Below are 17,590 nucleotides of genomic sequence, written 5' to 3' on the forward strand. Positions count from 1 at the left end.
TTCAAGTTGAAAATTCCATTCCTTTCCCACTTCTTCCTGGAGTGTCTCTCTAGTGCACACTTGGATGGTTTAGATCATCTCCCAGCGGGCAAAAGAGGATTTCCCCTGCTCAGAATAATACTTGTGCATGTCTGAGAGTGAAAAGACTTGCTGAATACCCTGCCACTTGCTGTCATCTGGTCAGACACCCTTAGTGAGATCATCCTTCTAGATACCAAAGTCTTGCTTAGGAAAAGACAGGTTATAAAAGGTACAAGAGGAGCTATAAAAGAAAAGATCAGGATGAGCTCATTGCATAGCTGTCTTTGTACATCTAGAAAAGATCTTCGTGGTGTTGGTCAGCGACAGACGTGTTAGCTGTAATTTGTCCGCGTGCTCCAGTGAGGCCCACCAACCACCTTTATACTCTTCTACTTGGTTCCCATGGTGACTCAAGTTCCCTCTTCATTTAATAGAATTCTACTTTTCATCTAAATCTGCCCGTATCTCTGTTCTTTCTGGTTTCTTTAGCCCAGCTGTGAGCATGATTTAGTTTTCAGTTGCTTAATTTTACTCATTCTATTATTCCTACCAATGAAGGGAAATAACTTTTGGAATAGGTAACCAGGTTGAGAAATTCTGGTGAAAGGCGTGTCAGCGCCAGGGCAAATAGCCCCAGATTTTTAAAAATTAATTAATTAATTTATTATTTATTTTTGGCTGCATCGGGTCTTTGTTGCTGTGTGCGGCTTTCTCTAGTTGCGGCGAGCAGGGGCTACTCTTCACTGTGGTGCGCGGGCTTCTCATTGCGGTGGCTTCTCTTGTTGCAGAGCTCGGGCTCTAGACACGCGGGCTTCAGTAGTTGTGGCTCACGGGTTCTAGAGCGCAGGCTCAGTAGTTGTGGCCCACGGGCTTAGTTGCTCCGCGGCATGTGGGATCTTCCCGGACTAGGGCTCGAACCCGTGTCCCCTGCATTGGCAGGTGGATTCTTAACCACTGTGCCACCAGGGAAGCCCAGCCCCAGATTCTCTGAGCAAAGGAGCATGCACAAAGCTGCTTTTCATGGCTCATTCAGAGGATGAAATCGATCATTTCATCTTCTTTGAGCCAGAAGTTGTTGCATACACTTTAAAAAAATGTTTTTCTCTTTGTTCCAACATCAACTCTTTTTTCCCCCTGAAGCAGGGCTTCAAGCCAGCTCTCCTGGGTTTCCAGCCATTGGTTCACGGTCATGATATCCCTGTATCTGCTGCTGCTGCTCATAGTGAGTGTCATCAACTCCTCAGCTTTCCAACACTTTTGGAATCGCGTGAAGAGATGATCTTTCTGGGCCTGGTGTGGGGACCACCGCAACCACGTGCCTTATGATAACTTGTTCTTTCCCTCCCGGGCCTCACATCCAGCTAGGTCAAGCCTGGGGGCCAGTTGGGGACCACAGGACAATTTTTATATGCCATAAATGTATCAATTGCCTTTGATGATGCTCTCAGCCACACTCTAGTCAACGGAGGCTACTGGCCCCTCCCTCTTAGGTTTTGGGGGAGATTTCCTGTCTGCGCCTTCCTAAATAGTCTTAGGGAGTTGTCTTTTTTGCCAGGGCCAAAGGAGAAAGTCCTGCTGCATTTAAAAACAAAGTGTCCAGGCTGTCAGTGGGGTGTTTACAATTGCTTCTGGCGGACGTTGGCCCTTCTCTAACGCCTTCTGGAAGGCGGAAATGTGTAGTGGGGACTATAACTCACTAGGCGGTTGCCTTGTTTTGACTTGAGATACCCGAGAGGAACAGTCATGTTTCCCATAAAAATCGGTGGGATTGGTTTGAATTCCATCAGCCTTTGTATGTGAGTGCAAAACACTTTCACAGTTTTCTCACATTAACAGAGAGCCTTCTGCTACAGCTGTAACCCCTCTGCCCCAACCATGGATGAGAAAGGAAGGAGTCAGAGAACCGATAGAAAACAAAGAGCAAATCAAGTCATCTTTTTCTAAAAATTACCAACTGCTGATTACAGCTGAAATGGAACCAAATGTTTGTCTTCTGATTTTTTTTTTTTAAAGTAGCTGTTTGACAAATTAGTCTTTGTGAGCTGAGTAAAAGGGGAAATTTCTAAACCTAGAGCACCATTTGGCCAGTGTCCACAGCCTCTTTCCTGGCCGTATTTTAGAGAGAAGGATTTGAGCTGTAGGCCTGCCTCCTGCTCTCCTTCTCACGAACCTGCCTTGATTGTGGCCTGTTAGCCACAGGTGCCACACTGCAGGCCTTCTGTGGGCAGCTGGCCTTTGAGATAGAGGCCTGCCTCGGTGTGCCACGGATGTGTGTGGGCTGAGCCTCCCTCACAGGGCCCGCAAGTCTCTGGGACTCAGCCTGGGCTTTAAATGTTCAGGGAAAGCCTCAGGCTGCTCAGAGAGCCCTGGTTCTACCTGCTGTATTCTCTGCCCCTCCTTCCTGCCCCGTGTCAGCTGTCACGGAGCCCTATCTGATTTAGGGGGGAGATTTCTGTAAAGAATGTGGAAATTCACTTTTCTATAATTTGTGAGGTTGTGAAAAAGCCACCATCCTGGTTTTTACATTGAATATTGGAGCATTTCAGAGATAATAAAGGTATTTTCCTAATTTCCAAGTTGCCTTTGTGACTGCTTTCAGCCTCAGCACGAGGCTGCTGTGTATTCATTGTTGGGAAAAATTTTATCCGTCCTTGTTCGAGGTGGCCGTTTGCTGGAGAGTATATATCTCCAGGATATCTGTAGGCATTGGATTTATAGTTATTGATTTAGCAAATATGAGACCCTACTGTGTGCCAGGGACTAGAAGTAGGAGCAGAATCAGGTCAGACTGCCCCTGCCCTCACAGAGCTGACAGTCTAGCAAGGTAGGCAGATGGACAAACATCCTCAGAAGTGAAGTTGGCATTATACGGTATCATAAAGGAGTTTTGGAAGCTACTTGGCAAGGAATCTTAACATGGTCTGGGGTCAGGAAATATGGAGGTGACACCCTGGAGCCTGCAAGGCACCTTACATGTACTGATTTCTTTAATCCTCACAACAGATAAGAAAGTGAAGGCCCAGAGAGTTGAATAGGTTGCCCAAGGTTACGTGGCTGGGAAGTGGCAGAGCTGGGGGTTGAACCTGGCTCAGTGTCAGTCTCGTAAGCATCATGTTCTTCAGCCCCACTGGGCACCCAGGAAAGGTGACGTTCAACTGAAACCTGAAAGACATTGGTATCAGGCTAAGAGGTGGAGGAAAAGCGTTTCAGGCAGTGCGAACAGCGCAAAGACCTAGAGTTCTTTCTGGAGAAGGTGAAAGCAGGAGGGTCCTACAGGAAGAGGCTGTGATGAGAAATGAGGCTGGAAAGGTGGGCAGGGAACAGATCATGAAAGACCTTAAAAGTGGTGGGCTGGGGAGAGCCATTAGATTTTAACCAAGGAAGTGATATCAGATTTGGTTTGCAGAAAAATCGCTCTGGCTGGTGGTTGGAGAATGGATTTAGGATTATTTTGAGGATTAAAAGAACTGACGGTTACAATAGCTCAGCACAGAGCAAGTAGCTGATTTGTTTCAGCTGCTATTATTATTATCGTTATTATTTGTTTCTAATGGCTCAGCAGAGGAGATAAGCATGCAAAGGAGACAGAGCAGTAATGCCCAGGGACCCTGGAACGGTGAAGTGTCACAGAAGCGAAAAACGAAGGCTTGGTGAGCACTGTCAAATGCTGCCAAGCAATCGAGATTATGCCTGAGAAGTTCTGTGGGATTTACTGAGTTGGAGATCATTGGTGAACTTGGCCGGAGCAGTTTCCATAGAGTTCAGCATAGGGGATGTGAACAAAGTCCGACTGCACAGATGTGAAATGTGCACAGTTTCCTGGTGTTCTCAGGCAATATTTATTTAAAACCTAATCCCCTTTTTCTGAGTTTTCTGTCCCCTCCCAACCCCCCCCAAAAAAGAGGTTGTATAATACCTGATGTGACTGTGGGGCAGGCACTGGGCTTACGATGGGGACATGAGGATGGATGAAGAACGGTCCTGTCCTCCAGGAACTTCCAAGGCAGTGGGCTCCATGGGACACGTACATTTTGATATGAGGGAAGGAAATTCCTGGAGCCTAGAGGGTTGGAATGGACGGGAGGGAAGACTAGGACAGGGCCACACTATGACTTTCATGAGCCCTGGGCGCTTTTGCCTTCATGGGCCCCTTCCTCTAAAAAAAAAAAAAAAAAAAATCTAAAATTATACTGTAGGGGGCTTCCCTGGTGGCACAGTGGTTAAGAATCCGCTGGCCAATGCAGGGGACACGGGTTCAAGCCCTGGTTCGGGAAGATCCCATGTGCCGCAGAGCAACTAAGCCCGTGCGCCACAACCACTGAAGCCCGTGTGCCTAGAGCCCGTGCTCTGCAACAAGAGAAGCCACCACAATGAGAATCCCGTGCACCGCAACGAAGAGTAGCCCCCGCTTGCTGCAACTAGAGAAAGCCTGCGCGCAGCAACGAAGACCCAAAAATAAGTAAATAAAATACATAAATTAAAATAAATAAATAAATAAAATTACACCGTAGGACTGTGTTGGTGTAAAGATGAATGTATTACTCTTATGTACTAAAATGTTTTCTACCACTTAAAAGCTCATTTTCCCCTTCTAATTTTATTGTTTTTAATTTTATTTATTTTTGGCTGTTGGGTCTTTGTTGTGTGTGGGGGCTTTCTCTAGTTGCGGCAAGGGGGGCTACTCTTTGTTGCCATGCATGGGCTTCTCATTGCAGTGGCTTCTCTAGGCACGGGCTCTAGGCACACGGGCTTCAGTAGTTGTGGCTTGCGGGCTCTAGAGCGCAGGCTCAGTAGTTGTGGTGCGTTGGGCTTAGTTGTTCCGCAGCATGTGGGATCTTCCCCGACTAGGGATTGAACCCGTGTCCCCTGCATTGGCGGGTGGATTTTTAACCACTGCGCTACCAGGAAGGTCCCCCACTTCTAATTTTAAAGGGAATTAAATCCTTTTCGTAACGGGGACTCTAGGCCCTGTGCCTACCATGAGTCGTGGACTAGGGTCATGGGGGATAGTATGAGATCCATGGGTACCTGGGAATGGAGAGGCAGGAAGGAGACAAACCCTGAAGACTCAGTTCTGTTTAGCACTGACCCCACATCTAAGGCAGATCCCCTAGGCCAACCAGCTCAGGAAAGGGCAAAATTGGGTTCTGAGGGTTGAGAGCTCAGGGGGCTCATGCTGCAAACGCTTTCATGGAGGAGGAAGCACCCGTCTCCTTGCTGACAAACCCGCTATGGGCCAAGAGCTTCCCCAGGCGGCTGATGGCAGACGAGACCAGATGGTGGTTCAGCTGGAGCCACCTCCCATCAGAGCCCCAGCTGCCTTGGTCTTGTCAAAGCAACCTCATCAGTCTTCTGTCACTGCTGCCACTGTCAGGGGGAGTAGTTTTGGGAGGTGGCAAATGGACCTCTCACAGGCTAGGTCCCTGCTTCTGAGAAGAGCTAAGAATCCAATGAGCTGTCAGTTTCCACCACGAAAGGAAGGATTTTACTCTGTAGGCTTTGGATTAGTGTATATGTGTATGTGAGAGAGATGTGGAGTAGGGATGTGGTTCACTGTTGTTTCTTTTCATTTTTTTAAACACTGATTGTCTGCAGAACCAGTAGTGTGGGGGGGGGAGGTTGTGATTTTAAAAGCCCAATTCAGATATTTTTCTTTAGAACATGGCCCTATGCATCTGAGCCCATTCCTGCTGCTAAGCCCAGGAGGTTTGTACTGGCTTGGAATCAGCCATACTCACCCTCCCCGTTGCCATGGTGATTCTTAGTAGGGAGTGGGGCAGGAGCTGGATTCAGCTCCCCAGAAAAAAACCAGGACCACACCCCTCCCTAAGTCCCTTCCACAGCCCTCCATTCTCCTCCTCTCCACCCTGCCCCACCTCGTGAGTTTTCCATCTCTTGGCCTTTGTTTGTTTTGGCTTTTGTCAGTCTCTTTCCTCTGGACGAGTTACTGTTTGTTTCCAAACTGTCTGGGGCTGTGCACCGTGCAGACAGTGTCCTGGGCCGCCTCTAGCCCTGATCTGGTTAGAATAAGACCCTCTCCTTTGTGTGAATCTCCAGCCTGACATTTGGAGCATCCAAAATAAATCGTGACATTCTGAAGCGAGATGGAAACCACCATTTCCACCCACTCCTGCTGGCACTCTTACCACCTGGATAGAGTTTTTAGAAAATTTCCAGTATTCACTGTAGTGCCCACATAGTGGAGCCCTGAGAAGGAGAAGCAGCTTTTACTGAATACCTACTTTATACCAGCCACTGGGCTAGACTTTGCTTGTGTTAAAAATCTGGTGGTGAAGGTGATGTTTCAACTGCAAGCTGCTTGAGGTCAGGGCCTAGGTCATCTTTGTAAACCCAAGTATCTAAGACATGGTGGAAGTTCAAGAAAAGTTTGTTGACTGAATAAATGGAGGAAAGGATACAAGAAACTTCTTTGCCATAGTAGAGGGTAATGTCAGCAAAGGTGACTGAAGACAGACGAGAAAAAATTCACTGGCAAGCCAATGAGGATGGGTGAGGGTTTCAGAGAATTTTGTGGACATTTATTGCTTGATTTCAGGGAGTCCCATTTGCTCTCTGTCACCAAAAGTACCTTTTGGGAGTAGAGTGGGGTGGGCAGAACAGAGTCTTTTAAAAGTTTCATTTGAAAGGCTCAGACTTAAAATGCAAATGGTCCTGAGAGATTAAACTGTTGATTTGATGCTTATTCATACAAACATGTGAAGGACTGATGAGGAAGCCTTTCTTTTTTATAAATTTATTTATTTATTTAGGCTGTGTTGGGTCTTCATTTCTGTGTGAGGGCTTTCTCTAGTTGCGGCGAGCGGGGGCCACTCTTCATCGCGGTGCGTGGGCCTCTCATTGTCACGGCCTCTCGTGTTGTGGAACACAAGCTCCAGACGCGCAGGCTCAGTAGCTGTGGCTCACGGGCCCAGTTGCTCCGCGGCATGTGGGATCTCCCCAGACCAGGGCTTGAACCCGTGTCCCCTACATTGGTAGGCAGATTCTCAACCACTGCGCCACCAGGGAAGCCCAGGAATCCTTTCTTAAGAACAGGTTTTAGTAAGACTTGTGGAGCTGGGGGTGGGGGAGGGGGTGGGGGAGAGGTGAGAGAGGAAGAAATCACTGGAGATTCAAGGGTGAGAGGAGCTTTGACCATGTGAGGAGGTAGGCGGAGAGGGCTGGGGCCACTGGAGTCAGAGTTTGCTTGATACCCGATACCCCTTTGGCTCAGTGAAATAAGCTTGCGGTGCTGACAGGCCCTTCCAGCCCTGGCAACACTGGTCACTTCAGTCAAACTGCCTGCTAGTGGGACAAGAAGGAGACAAGGCCAGTCTGAATTCCTGGGAAGTATGGATTGCAGACCAGTTGAAAGGTGTAGTTTTTTTTACTGTTCTTAAGCAAGTCCAGGCTATCCCAAATGGGTCCATAACACATTGTCTATCAGAGGTGTCTAGGGATTTAAAACTAGCACATCAATAATATTTTTAGAGGGCTTGAAGGTGCTTGAAAAGCATTTGTCATCTTAGTTTTTGACCCACTGATTTCCGTTGTTTGACATCTGTTGTTCTTGTCCCCTGTGGTCCGTATCACTCTACTGGTACCTACCGCAGCTTCTCTGTGGGGAACCAACCTCTTTTCACTCTCACTGGATCTTGGTAAAGCTGACTGCCCCTCTCACCCACACACTCTAGGGGTGGACCAGTGGCTGAGGCCCTAGCCAGTCAGCAAGTTGCACTGCCCTACTTCCGCCTCAGTGATTGGTTCAGACATGGGCATGTGACCCAGTCAGAGTCCACGGGAGGTTTGTTTTCGGGGGGCTGCTGGGAAAGAGACTTGCCTTCCTCCTGATGCCGTCTTGCTGCCTTGTGAAGCTTCAGACTGACACCAACACCGTGGAAAGTAGAGCCAAGAGAGGAAGAGGAAAAGAGTCATGATGATGATGTTTGAGTACTGAATGCAGTCGTGCCTAAAGCTAGGCCTTTCACTTAAGTGACCAATGAATCCGCTTTTTAACAGAATTTAAATTGGATCTTGGGAATAAAAGGAGGGGGGAGTCCATAACTTATACCCATTATCATCCCCAGTGCTCCATTGTTTTTGGTGTAAACTTTTATTGAATATAGAAAGATGTGGTTTTCAGATGTGTGAGTCAGGATTGATGATTTTTTTTTTTTTTTTTTTTTTTTTTTTGCTGTACGCGGGCCTCTCACTGTTGTGGCCTCTCCCGTTGCGGAGCACAGGCTCCGGATGCGCAGGCTTAGTGGCCATGGCTCACGGGCCCAGCTGCTCCGCGGCACGTGGGATCTTCCCGGACTGGGGCACGAACCCATGTCCCCTGCATTGGCAGGCAGACTCTCAACCACTGCGCCACCAGGGAAGCCCAGGATTGATGAATTTTGACTGTCCTCACCCCTGGACTCTACCCACAAGGCATTCAAACCTGTGCAAAATGAGAATTGGGCAAATCACACACAAAAAACACCATGTTCTGGGTTATTCTGCAGCCTGAGCATCAAGGTGCTTCCTTGGGTCACTTGGACTCCTCCAGAAAGTCTTCTGGCCTAGGGAACCCCAGAGCACTCTGAGGTCTGCGAGCAGCAGTAGGTAGATGTGACCAGGGTCCGGGGTTATAAACTATACTGGAGGGTCCTGGCCCACAGGAAAACCAGAGCTTGGGTCTGTAGCAATAGAAGGAATGAGGGAGAAAGGCACTATCATTTATTAAGTGCCTCCTGCATGATGAGCATATTGAAAGAATTATTTAATCCTCACAATACCCTTTCAAGGCAGATACTATTACCTTTGTTTTATAGGAGAAGAAAGAGGCTTGGAGAGGTGACTATCCAAGGTGAGAAAGCCCGAAAGAGGCAGAGCCAGAGCTGACTAGCTGCAAGGCCGCAGCTAGAGGGGCTGCCTGAGCAAAAGGGATCTGGGCTGGTGGTGTAGGGAGGCTGGAGTGGGCAGCGCCAGCTCAAGGCATGCCAAATGAGCTCCCTCCCCAGGTGAAGACTGTTAGGTCTGCCGTGTCTCATAAGCAGGGGGCAGCTGGATGCTGGAGGTGGGACCTCGGGAAGTCTCCATCCCTGCCCCCCCCGCCCCCCTCAATGGCCACACTATTAATGAGAGCTTCAGGCTCAGCTCCATTCACCCTTCCAGCTCTGTCACTGCAGACCCAGGAGGTGAGCTCTGAGGTGCACATGGCACTGAATGTGGGGCAGGGAGGGGTGGCCTCTTCCTTCCACCCCCACTGCCTGCTCAGAGCTTGGGCCATCAGCCTTCTCTGATTAAGTTGACTTCTTCTAAACCTTGCATCCAGGGGCTGCCAGCAGCCAAATCCCCCTGATTGAGATGTTCCCGACATCAGAGAATAAACAGCCTCCCTTGTCCAAACAGCTGTGCTGAGCAGCATTCCTGTCTCAGGCTGCTCGGCTGGGTGGGGCTGCAGCCCTGTGTCTACCTCCAGCAGAGGCCTGGGGGACCTGGTGAGTGGCTGGAAGGGAGAGGGGAGGTGGCCTTCTGTCTTCAGACTGCACAGGACATTCCTGTGCCTGAGTCCCCATTTTGCCCCACTGCCAAGCATCTCAGCCCTCAGCCCCTCCTGGCACAAGCTCTGTGTTTGTAACAATGACTCTGACTTCAGAAGAGGTCAACACCAGGCCACTGTCCCTGGGTTTGGAGTGCCTTCACCCTTGTGCAGAGGCTGCCTGGTGAATTTGAAACTCATACATTGTTCTAGCTAGATCTGAAGGCATCACACCCACATGGCTTGTTTTACAGAGGTGGACATAGCGAGTCAGTGCAGAAGCAGGATGAGACCCCGGGCCTTTCTTGCTATCTACTACCTTGGGATGTTGTGGCTAGAATGACGTGAGGGGCTCTGAGTGAGAGGCACGGCCCATGTTATTGGAGAGGAGCAGAGGTGTTTTCACCCTATGCCTGTTTTGGAGATCAGGCTTGCGGCCGAGCCATTTCCTGAGAAAGCAAGGCCTCTGGAAAAGCACTGTTCACCAGCCCCTCCTAAATCATCCTGCTGGGAGTGGAGCTGGGACAGCAGGACCTGAGTGGGGCTCTGCCACTGTCCACAGTCCAGCATCCAGTGGAGGCTTGGTCAGGGTGTGGGAGGCAGCCAGGGCCAGAGGGCAGATTACTTGGGAAGGGGGAGCCCCCCAGCACACAGCATCTGCTTCTCTGCCCTAGGGCTCTGGCCTGAACTGTCGGGGAGGAGAGAGAACAGCATTCCTGTCTGCAGAAGGAATTCCTCTAGGATCCCCCTCTGGCCGCAGACAGGAGGAGGAGGGGGGCAGACAGGAGGAGGAGGGAGGCAGACAGGAGGAGGAGGGAGGCAGACAGTGTGGGAGCCCAGGGCAGCCTGAGGGTCTCTGTGGACAGGTGTCTTACTCAGTCTTCCTTGGGCCTATGGCTTTGTCTTCATCTAGCTGCGTGTATCAGTGTGGATTCATGTGACTGTTCCATGTTTGTATGTGTAGGTGGCTACATTTCTGGTTGGAGTTAGATTCCTCAGTGGGAAAGTGTATACTTATATGTTTGTCTGCATGTGTATATATCCACCTCTCTGTGTAAGCTTGTGTGTGTGGGTATCATCATGGGAAAGTGTGGGCCTCTGTGTCTTTGCATAGGTGAGTAGGTTTACGCCTACCTACAGGTGGAAGTGCACGTGTGAGCATTTAGGTTATTTTGGTACAAACATGGACTTGTCTTTGTAGATGTAAGTTTAGGCATATGTGTCTTTGAGAGCGTGGGCATATATTTGTCACTAATATGTTGGTGAGTCTCTGAAAGCATGTATGTCTGTGTACTTATATTTGTGCAGCAGCATTCATTCACTCAATCTTCAATTCATTCATAAAGTGATTTGCTCATTTACTAACAGACATCTTTAAAGTGCTTGTGCTGTGACTGGGCCCACACTGGCACAGGGAAGTTAGAGAGGTGTCTAGGGTGGCTCCTAACATTTGAAAGACCCAGAGCAAGAGCACAAATGAAGGCTTACGTTCATGTCTAAATATTTAAATAAGTCAAAACAACAAACGGCTAAATGAAAGACTCAATCCTAATAACTGGAGAGCTGGGTTTGATTTTGAATTCCTAGCTCCTCTGAGTTTTGTGCTGGAAGACAGCAACACAGAGCAAGTGGCCCCAGCCTCTCCTTCCCCATCCCAGCTCCATCCTGTACCTCGAGGGGCCTCGCATGCATGCGTGACTCCTCACACATTGCAAACTCCATGCATACACCCCACCCCCTGGCCACCCTTTGGGCCTAGGGGTGCCCACACCATTGGCAAAGTCTGCCCATATGGCTCTGAGCAGGAGATAATAGGGTCCCATGTACCTGATTTGTAGTCTAGGAGTGGGGCATGGGCTCCCAGTTGGCCCATCCTCTTGACCCCATGAACTTCTCACTGTGTGGGATGGAAAGGGCCAGAACAGAGCCAGAGTGTGGCCATCTAAAGGGTAGACCTGGGGACTTCCCTGGCGATCCAGTGGTTAAGACTCCACACTCCCAATGCAAGGGGCACAGGTTCCATCCCTGGTCAGGGAACTACAATCCTGCATGCCAAGTGGTGTGGCCTAAAAATAAAATAAATAAAATTAAATAAAATAAAAATAAAATAAAATAAAAAAGGGTAGACCTGGAGTAAGGACCCTTCTTGCCTGTTTCCTCATGGAGCTGTGTCTCTGCATGTCTGCCTGTGTGGTTGTCTGTGTGTGGCTATATATGTGTTTCTCTTTGTCTTGTCTTCTAGAGAGCAGAGCCCACAGCTTTTCTCCCACCGTTCCCTCACCTGACTTAGTGAAGACTTAGGGCTGTGAGACAGGCTGGGGTGGTGGGAGGAACACTGACCTAAGTCTGAGCCACTGTCCTATGCTCAGCTCAGACTCTGTGATCTGGCCTCAGTTTCCTCATCTGTTAGAATGGAGAGGTTGGATGACCATGTCTTTAATTTACAGGCTTGCTTGCTTTACGGAAGGAGTAGGATTGATTTCCTGAGTTACTTACTTTCTAGAAGTTCAAATTGGGAATGGCTAATTGTAGATGGTCTATGTTCAGACAGAACCAGGTTTGAATACCAGCTTTGCCACATGGGTTGTGCCTCCTTTAGAGTTACTTGATCTCCCTCAGGGTTGTTGTGAGGATTGAATAAGATAAATGTGTGTAAAGCGTTGAGCACCATGCCAGGCTCACAGTAGATGTTCAAAAAACGTTAGCTTCTGTCCTGATATAGGGTCTTTCCAGCTTTCTTACCTTACAGATTCTGCGTTAGTAGACATGTTGACTAACTGAGATAATTGGAACCACATGTTTAGGGATTTCTGGTGCTATGTTGGTTGGGGTGAGGGGAAGACAGTTGGGTGAGAAAGTCTGGCCCTTTCTTAAGTGCCTTCTAAGAAGCCGCTAACTCAGATCTGTGTGTGAGACGCTCCCTCCACCCCATTCTCTGATGTGGACCCTTGACATTTTCTCAGTCTTACGAAAAGCACTATGAAACACAGATTCAATGCCCTCTTTTGACCTGATTCTTCCCTGAGCCCATCCCTGGTGTCACAAGACGCTGAGCTAAGTAGGATCAGGACACAGGGAAGAGCTGGGTCAGGTAAGGCCTCAGGCTGCCTGACATGTCTGGGCCTGTCTGACCAGCCCCAGTAGTGGGCAGACCCCTCTAGGCGGAGGGCACCTGTCTTCCATGATTGATACTCCTGGGAGGGTATCACTGTGCTCCTGGCGCAAGTGGCCTTAGGATCCTGGAGCACTGGGGAGACCTCCAAAACCCCTGTCCCCTCAAGTCTTCTAGAATGGTGAGTTACAGCAGGAATAACACGGAGAGGGTGGGGGGAGGGCAGGTGACAGCATCTGTCAGCCAGGGCAGGTGGGGGTGACCATCTTGGGAATCCCCTGCAGCCTGTGAAAACTGGCAGCTCTTGGGCTCTCCTGAAATATCCCTGACCTGAAGGGAATGAGGGAGGGGTTTAGGGCCTAGCCAGGGTTGCTGAGTTGAGAAATGCTCTGAGTATGAGCTCAGGTGGCTAAGGCCCTGAGGGAGGCCTTCACAGAGAGGGTCTGCCCTAGAGGTCATGCTGGCCATCCCTCTGACTCCCCACACAATGGGTGTTGGAGAATTGGTTTGATGATCTCCCAGCTCCAGGGATGACTGGGAGGTGGGAGCAACTTAACCTGCAAAAGTCCTTATGGGGGTTATTTTGATATCCCCCTATCATCACTGGGCTGCTCTATTTGGGGCCAGAATTGGGAATTTTCCTCTTTAAGAAAAAATTGAAAACAAGTGCGCAAGTGGGTTGAGTCCAAAGTAATGTGTTTAAGGAAATTTCTGCTTCATGCTGGCTAGGACAGGAAATGTCTGGTCAAAGAGCTGCTGACAGCCAGGGTCTCTGTAAGTAAACAGACCGCCTCCGACGGCCCCCCTGAGCTCATTTCCCTCAGCAGTGTGTGAGGAGGCTGATGTCATTGGAGCAGGGCCTCCTGGTCATGGAGTTTGTTGGTGAGCAGGATGGAGGCCCAGTTATTGCCGGCTGGCTAGCTGCTGCTTCCCAATTACTGCAAACAGCTGCTTCCCATACAAGCCGTTCTGACACCCTCCTACACATACTCATCTGTGACAGGACTCCAGCCATAACTATGACCCCACAGCTGGGGGTGTTCCTGGGGAAACTCGGGATTAACTGTGAAGTCCCCAGCTTTCATGTAAGGCCTCTTCTTCAACCAGAGCTGGGCCTCCTCTGGTCTATGGAGAGGAGTACCTAGGTTGGGTTCAGTTGCAAGGAGTGGCCTCTGGAGTTACAGGCCCATGTCCTGCCCCCGTGGTGAGCTGGCAGTGGCAAAATGCACCACCACCTGTCTCCTGGGGCCAGACAGCCAGGTCCATTGGGGGAGTTTCCATGAGCGAGGGCCCAGGTCAGGGGAGGCTGGGAAGTGGGGTGGGGAAGAAGCCACAAAGCTCTCTCTGTGTTTCCTGCACAGGCTCTTCCTAAGCACAGCACTTGCCAGGTAAGGCTTTTATGGGGTTTGGAAGCCCTGCAGCAGAGTTGCTGAGGACTAGCTGCCAGAGGTTGGGTCATGCTCTGTAGCTTTCCCCCTATTCACCCTGTACCACCCTCACTTTACCTCCTGGCTGGGCAGTGGGGAGCAGTAAGCCTCCTAGTAGACAGGTGGCGAGAAGCTTCTTGGGGGTGGGCCACAGCTTTTCATTTCTTTGTGTCCCCCAGAATCCTGACTTTACAGGGGACTTATCAGTCACACAGACCCACCCCACAGAGCAACCAGTCCACTCAAAGCCTACCTGACCTACCTCAGGCTGACTGAAAACCTCAGACTGGGACTTCCCTGGTGGTCAAGTGGTTAAGAATCTGCCTTCCAATGCAGGGGACGCAGGTTTGATCCCTGGTTGAAGAACTAAGATCCCACACGCAGCGGGGCAACTAAGCCCATGCGCTGCAACTACTGAGCCCGTGCACTCTGGAGCCCGCGCACCACAACTAGAGAGACGCCCGTGCGCTGCAACTAAAACCTGACACAGCCAAAAATAAATAAATAAACAAACCCCAAAACAAGCAATAAAACCCTCAGATTGACCAGCAAGCTCACAGAAGACTCACTGCCTGCCTGATGTGCAGCTTGACTGACGAATAAGTCTACTTATTCAACAAGTAATAATTGAACACCTTGTTTGTGCCCAGTTACGCTGGGTGCAGGGGATATAGTGAACAAGACAGAAAAGGTTCCTGCTCTTAGGGAGCTGACAGTGAGTAAACAAAACAATGACAGAGTGTGGTATATATATTATGAAGGAAGTAAACAGGATTCTGTGGGGGAGAGTATCCATCAGGCCCTACCCTGCATATAATGGTCAGGGAAGACCTCCCTGACACATAATCTGAGAACTGGGGGATGAGAATAAGAAAAAAACACAAAAAGAGCCTGTGGAAGAGCTTTCCAGATAGAATGAAAAGCAGTGCCGAGGCCTTGAGATGAGGAAGAGCTTGGTGTTATCTTGGAATAACCAGAAGACCAATTTGACTGGAACATGGTGAGCAAACAGAGGGCAGCATGTAGATGAGGTTGAAGAGGAGGCCAGAGCAGACCAGACAGGGCCTTGTAAGCCTCCGTAAGGATTTAGGTAGGTGTGAGGGGAAGGCCCTGAGGACTTTAAGGAAAAGCATGACACATACTCAAGAAGAAATAGATAACCTGGATAACACTCTTATCTACTATAGAGATTGAATTTATAGTTTCAAATCTTCCCACAAAGAAAACTTCAGACCCAGATGCCTTTACTGGTGAATTCTCCCAAACATTAAAGGAAGAAAAATTACCAATTTTATATAAAATCCTCCAGGAAATTGCAAAGGAAGGAATACTTCCCAACTCATTCTGTGAGACTAGCATTACTCTGATACCAAAACGAGACAAAGACATGCCAAGAAAGCAAACTACAGACCAACATGTGTCATAAACATAAATGCAAAAATTTAATCAAAATTCTAGCAAAGTAAACACAACAATACATAAAAGGGTAGTTCATCATGACCAAGTGGGGTTTACTCAGAAATGCCAGCTTGGAGAAATGTTTGAAAATCAATTAATGTAATTCACAATATTAACAAACTGAAAAAGAAAAAAAAAATCACCTCAGTAGGTGCAGGAAAATGATTTAACAAAATCCAACACTCATTTTTGGTAAAAACCCTCAGCAAAGTAGGAGAAGAAGGGAAGTCCCCCAACCTGGCATCTATGAAAAACCGAAGGCTAACACATAATAGTTAATGGTTAAAGACTGAATACTTTGCCTCTACAATTAGTAATGAGGCAAGAATGTCTGTTCTTACTACTTCTGTTCAACATTGTACCAGAGGTCCTAGCCAGTGCAATATAGCAAGAAAAATTAATAAAAGGAGAAGAGGGACTTCCCTGGTGGTGCAGTGGTTAGGAATCTGCCTGCCAGTGCAGGGGACACAGGTTCGATCCCTGGTGTGGGAAGATCCCACATGCCGCGGAGCAACTAAGCCCGTGCACCACAACTACTGAGCCTGCTCTCTAGAGCCCGCGAGCCACAACTACTGAGCCTGCGTGCCACAGCTACTGAAGCCCATGTGCCTAGAGGCTGTGCTCCTCAACAAGAGAAGCCACCGCAATGAGAAGCCCACGCACCACAACGAAGAGTAGCCCCCGCTTGCCGCAACTAGAGAAAGCCCACGCGCAGCAACGACGACCCAATGCAGCCAAAAATAAATAAATTAAAAAAAAACAGGAGAAGAATAACTGGGTCATATGGGAGGTATATGTTTAACTTTTTGAGAAATTGCCAAAATGTTTTCCAAAGTGTTTACACTATTTTACATTCCCACCAGCAGTGTAGGAGAATTATAGTGTTATAGCATGTGCCACATGCTTTCTAACACTTGGTAAGGTCAGTCTTTTAATTTTAGCTTTCCTAAAAGTGGATGTGTAGTGGTATCATTGAATTTTAATTTACATTTCCCTGATAGCCAAGGAGCCTCTTTTCATGTTCTTATTTGCTATTTGTATATCTTTGGAGAAGTGTCTGTTTAAAGTTTTTTGTTCATTAAAAAAAAATTTTTTTTCTGTCTTCCTATTGAGCTGCATATATTTTAAAATATATTCTAAATACAAATTCTTTCTTCATGTATTCCAGGCCTATTCTTTCTCCATGTATTCTAGGTCTGTAAAGAGGTTTTTTAAAAGTACGTTCTAGATACAAGCCCTCTGTTGGATATATGTTTTACAAATATTTTCTCCAAATGGTGGCCATCTTTTTATTTTCCTTGTGGTTTCTTTTAGAGAGCAAAAGTTTTAAATTTTAATGAAGTCTAGTTTATTGCCTTTTTCTTTTATTGTTAGCACTTTTTGTGTCATATCTGAGAACTCTGCCCAACTCAAGGTTATAAAGATTACTGATGATTTCACAGGTGTATACATATGTCAAAACTTATCTAATTGTATACTTCAAGTGTACGGTTAATTGTATGTCAACTATACTGCAATAAAGTTCAAAAAACTGCAACCTGATCTAATTTTTTAAACTCATTCTGGCTGCTGTGAGGAGAAGGGACTTGGGCGAGGTGGGGTAAGAGTAGAAACTGGCGGTGGTTAGGAGGCTGTTACAGTCATCCTGGTAAGAGATGCTGGTGACCGTGGAAATGAAGAGGAGTAGACATATTTGAGAAACATTTTGAGACCTAAATAACAAGACTTACTAACACATAAGATATGAGAGAAGGGGAGAAATCTAGGATGGCTACCACATTTCCAGCCTAAGTATTGAGTGGCTGGAGATGCCTGGCCAGGGAGATTTGGGGGTGGAGATGGGAGTGGAACCAAAGTCCTCTTTTCGTCTACCTGTGAAGATGGCTAGGCTTCATGAAAAGGGTCTGGGTGGAGATAAAATTTGGAGGGTATTAGCAAATAAATGGTTTTTGTTTTTTTTGTTTTTTTTTTTGCGGTACGTGGGCCTCTCACTGTTGTGGCCTCTCCCGTTGCGGAGCATAGGCTCAGGACGCGCAGGCTCAGCGGCCA

The 17,590-nt window shown here is 48.1% G+C and overlaps 1 protein-coding gene across 9 annotated transcripts in view; it reads left to right on the forward strand.

Annotated features, from left to right (window-relative positions):
* PARP16 (poly(ADP-ribose) polymerase family member 16) overlaps positions 1–17,078 on the forward strand; it is a 36,969-nt gene extending 19,891 nt beyond the window's left edge. For 3 of the 9 annotated variants that reach the window (XM_060294125.1, XM_030875254.2, XM_060294128.1), the window contains 2 exons: positions 1,162–1,243; positions 1,858–4,083. In XM_060294125.1, coding sequence (XP_060150108.1) covers positions 1,162–1,243; positions 1,858–1,965 — 190 coding nt within the window. In that variant the 3' untranslated portion in view covers positions 1,966–4,083. Of the gene's footprint in view, positions 1–1,161; positions 4,084–7,712; positions 8,228–14,262 lie in introns of those variants that run through there. The other 6 variants (XM_030875259.2, XM_030875263.2, XM_030875257.2 and 3 more) reach the window with 5 other exon arrangements.
* Positions 17,079–17,590: the final 512 nt, after the last annotated feature.

This window comes from Globicephala melas, chromosome 2, assembly GCF_963455315.2.
Source record: "Globicephala melas chromosome 2, mGloMel1.2, whole genome shotgun sequence".
NCBI classification, from domain to species: Eukaryota; Metazoa; Chordata; class Mammalia; order Artiodactyla; family Delphinidae; genus Globicephala; species Globicephala melas.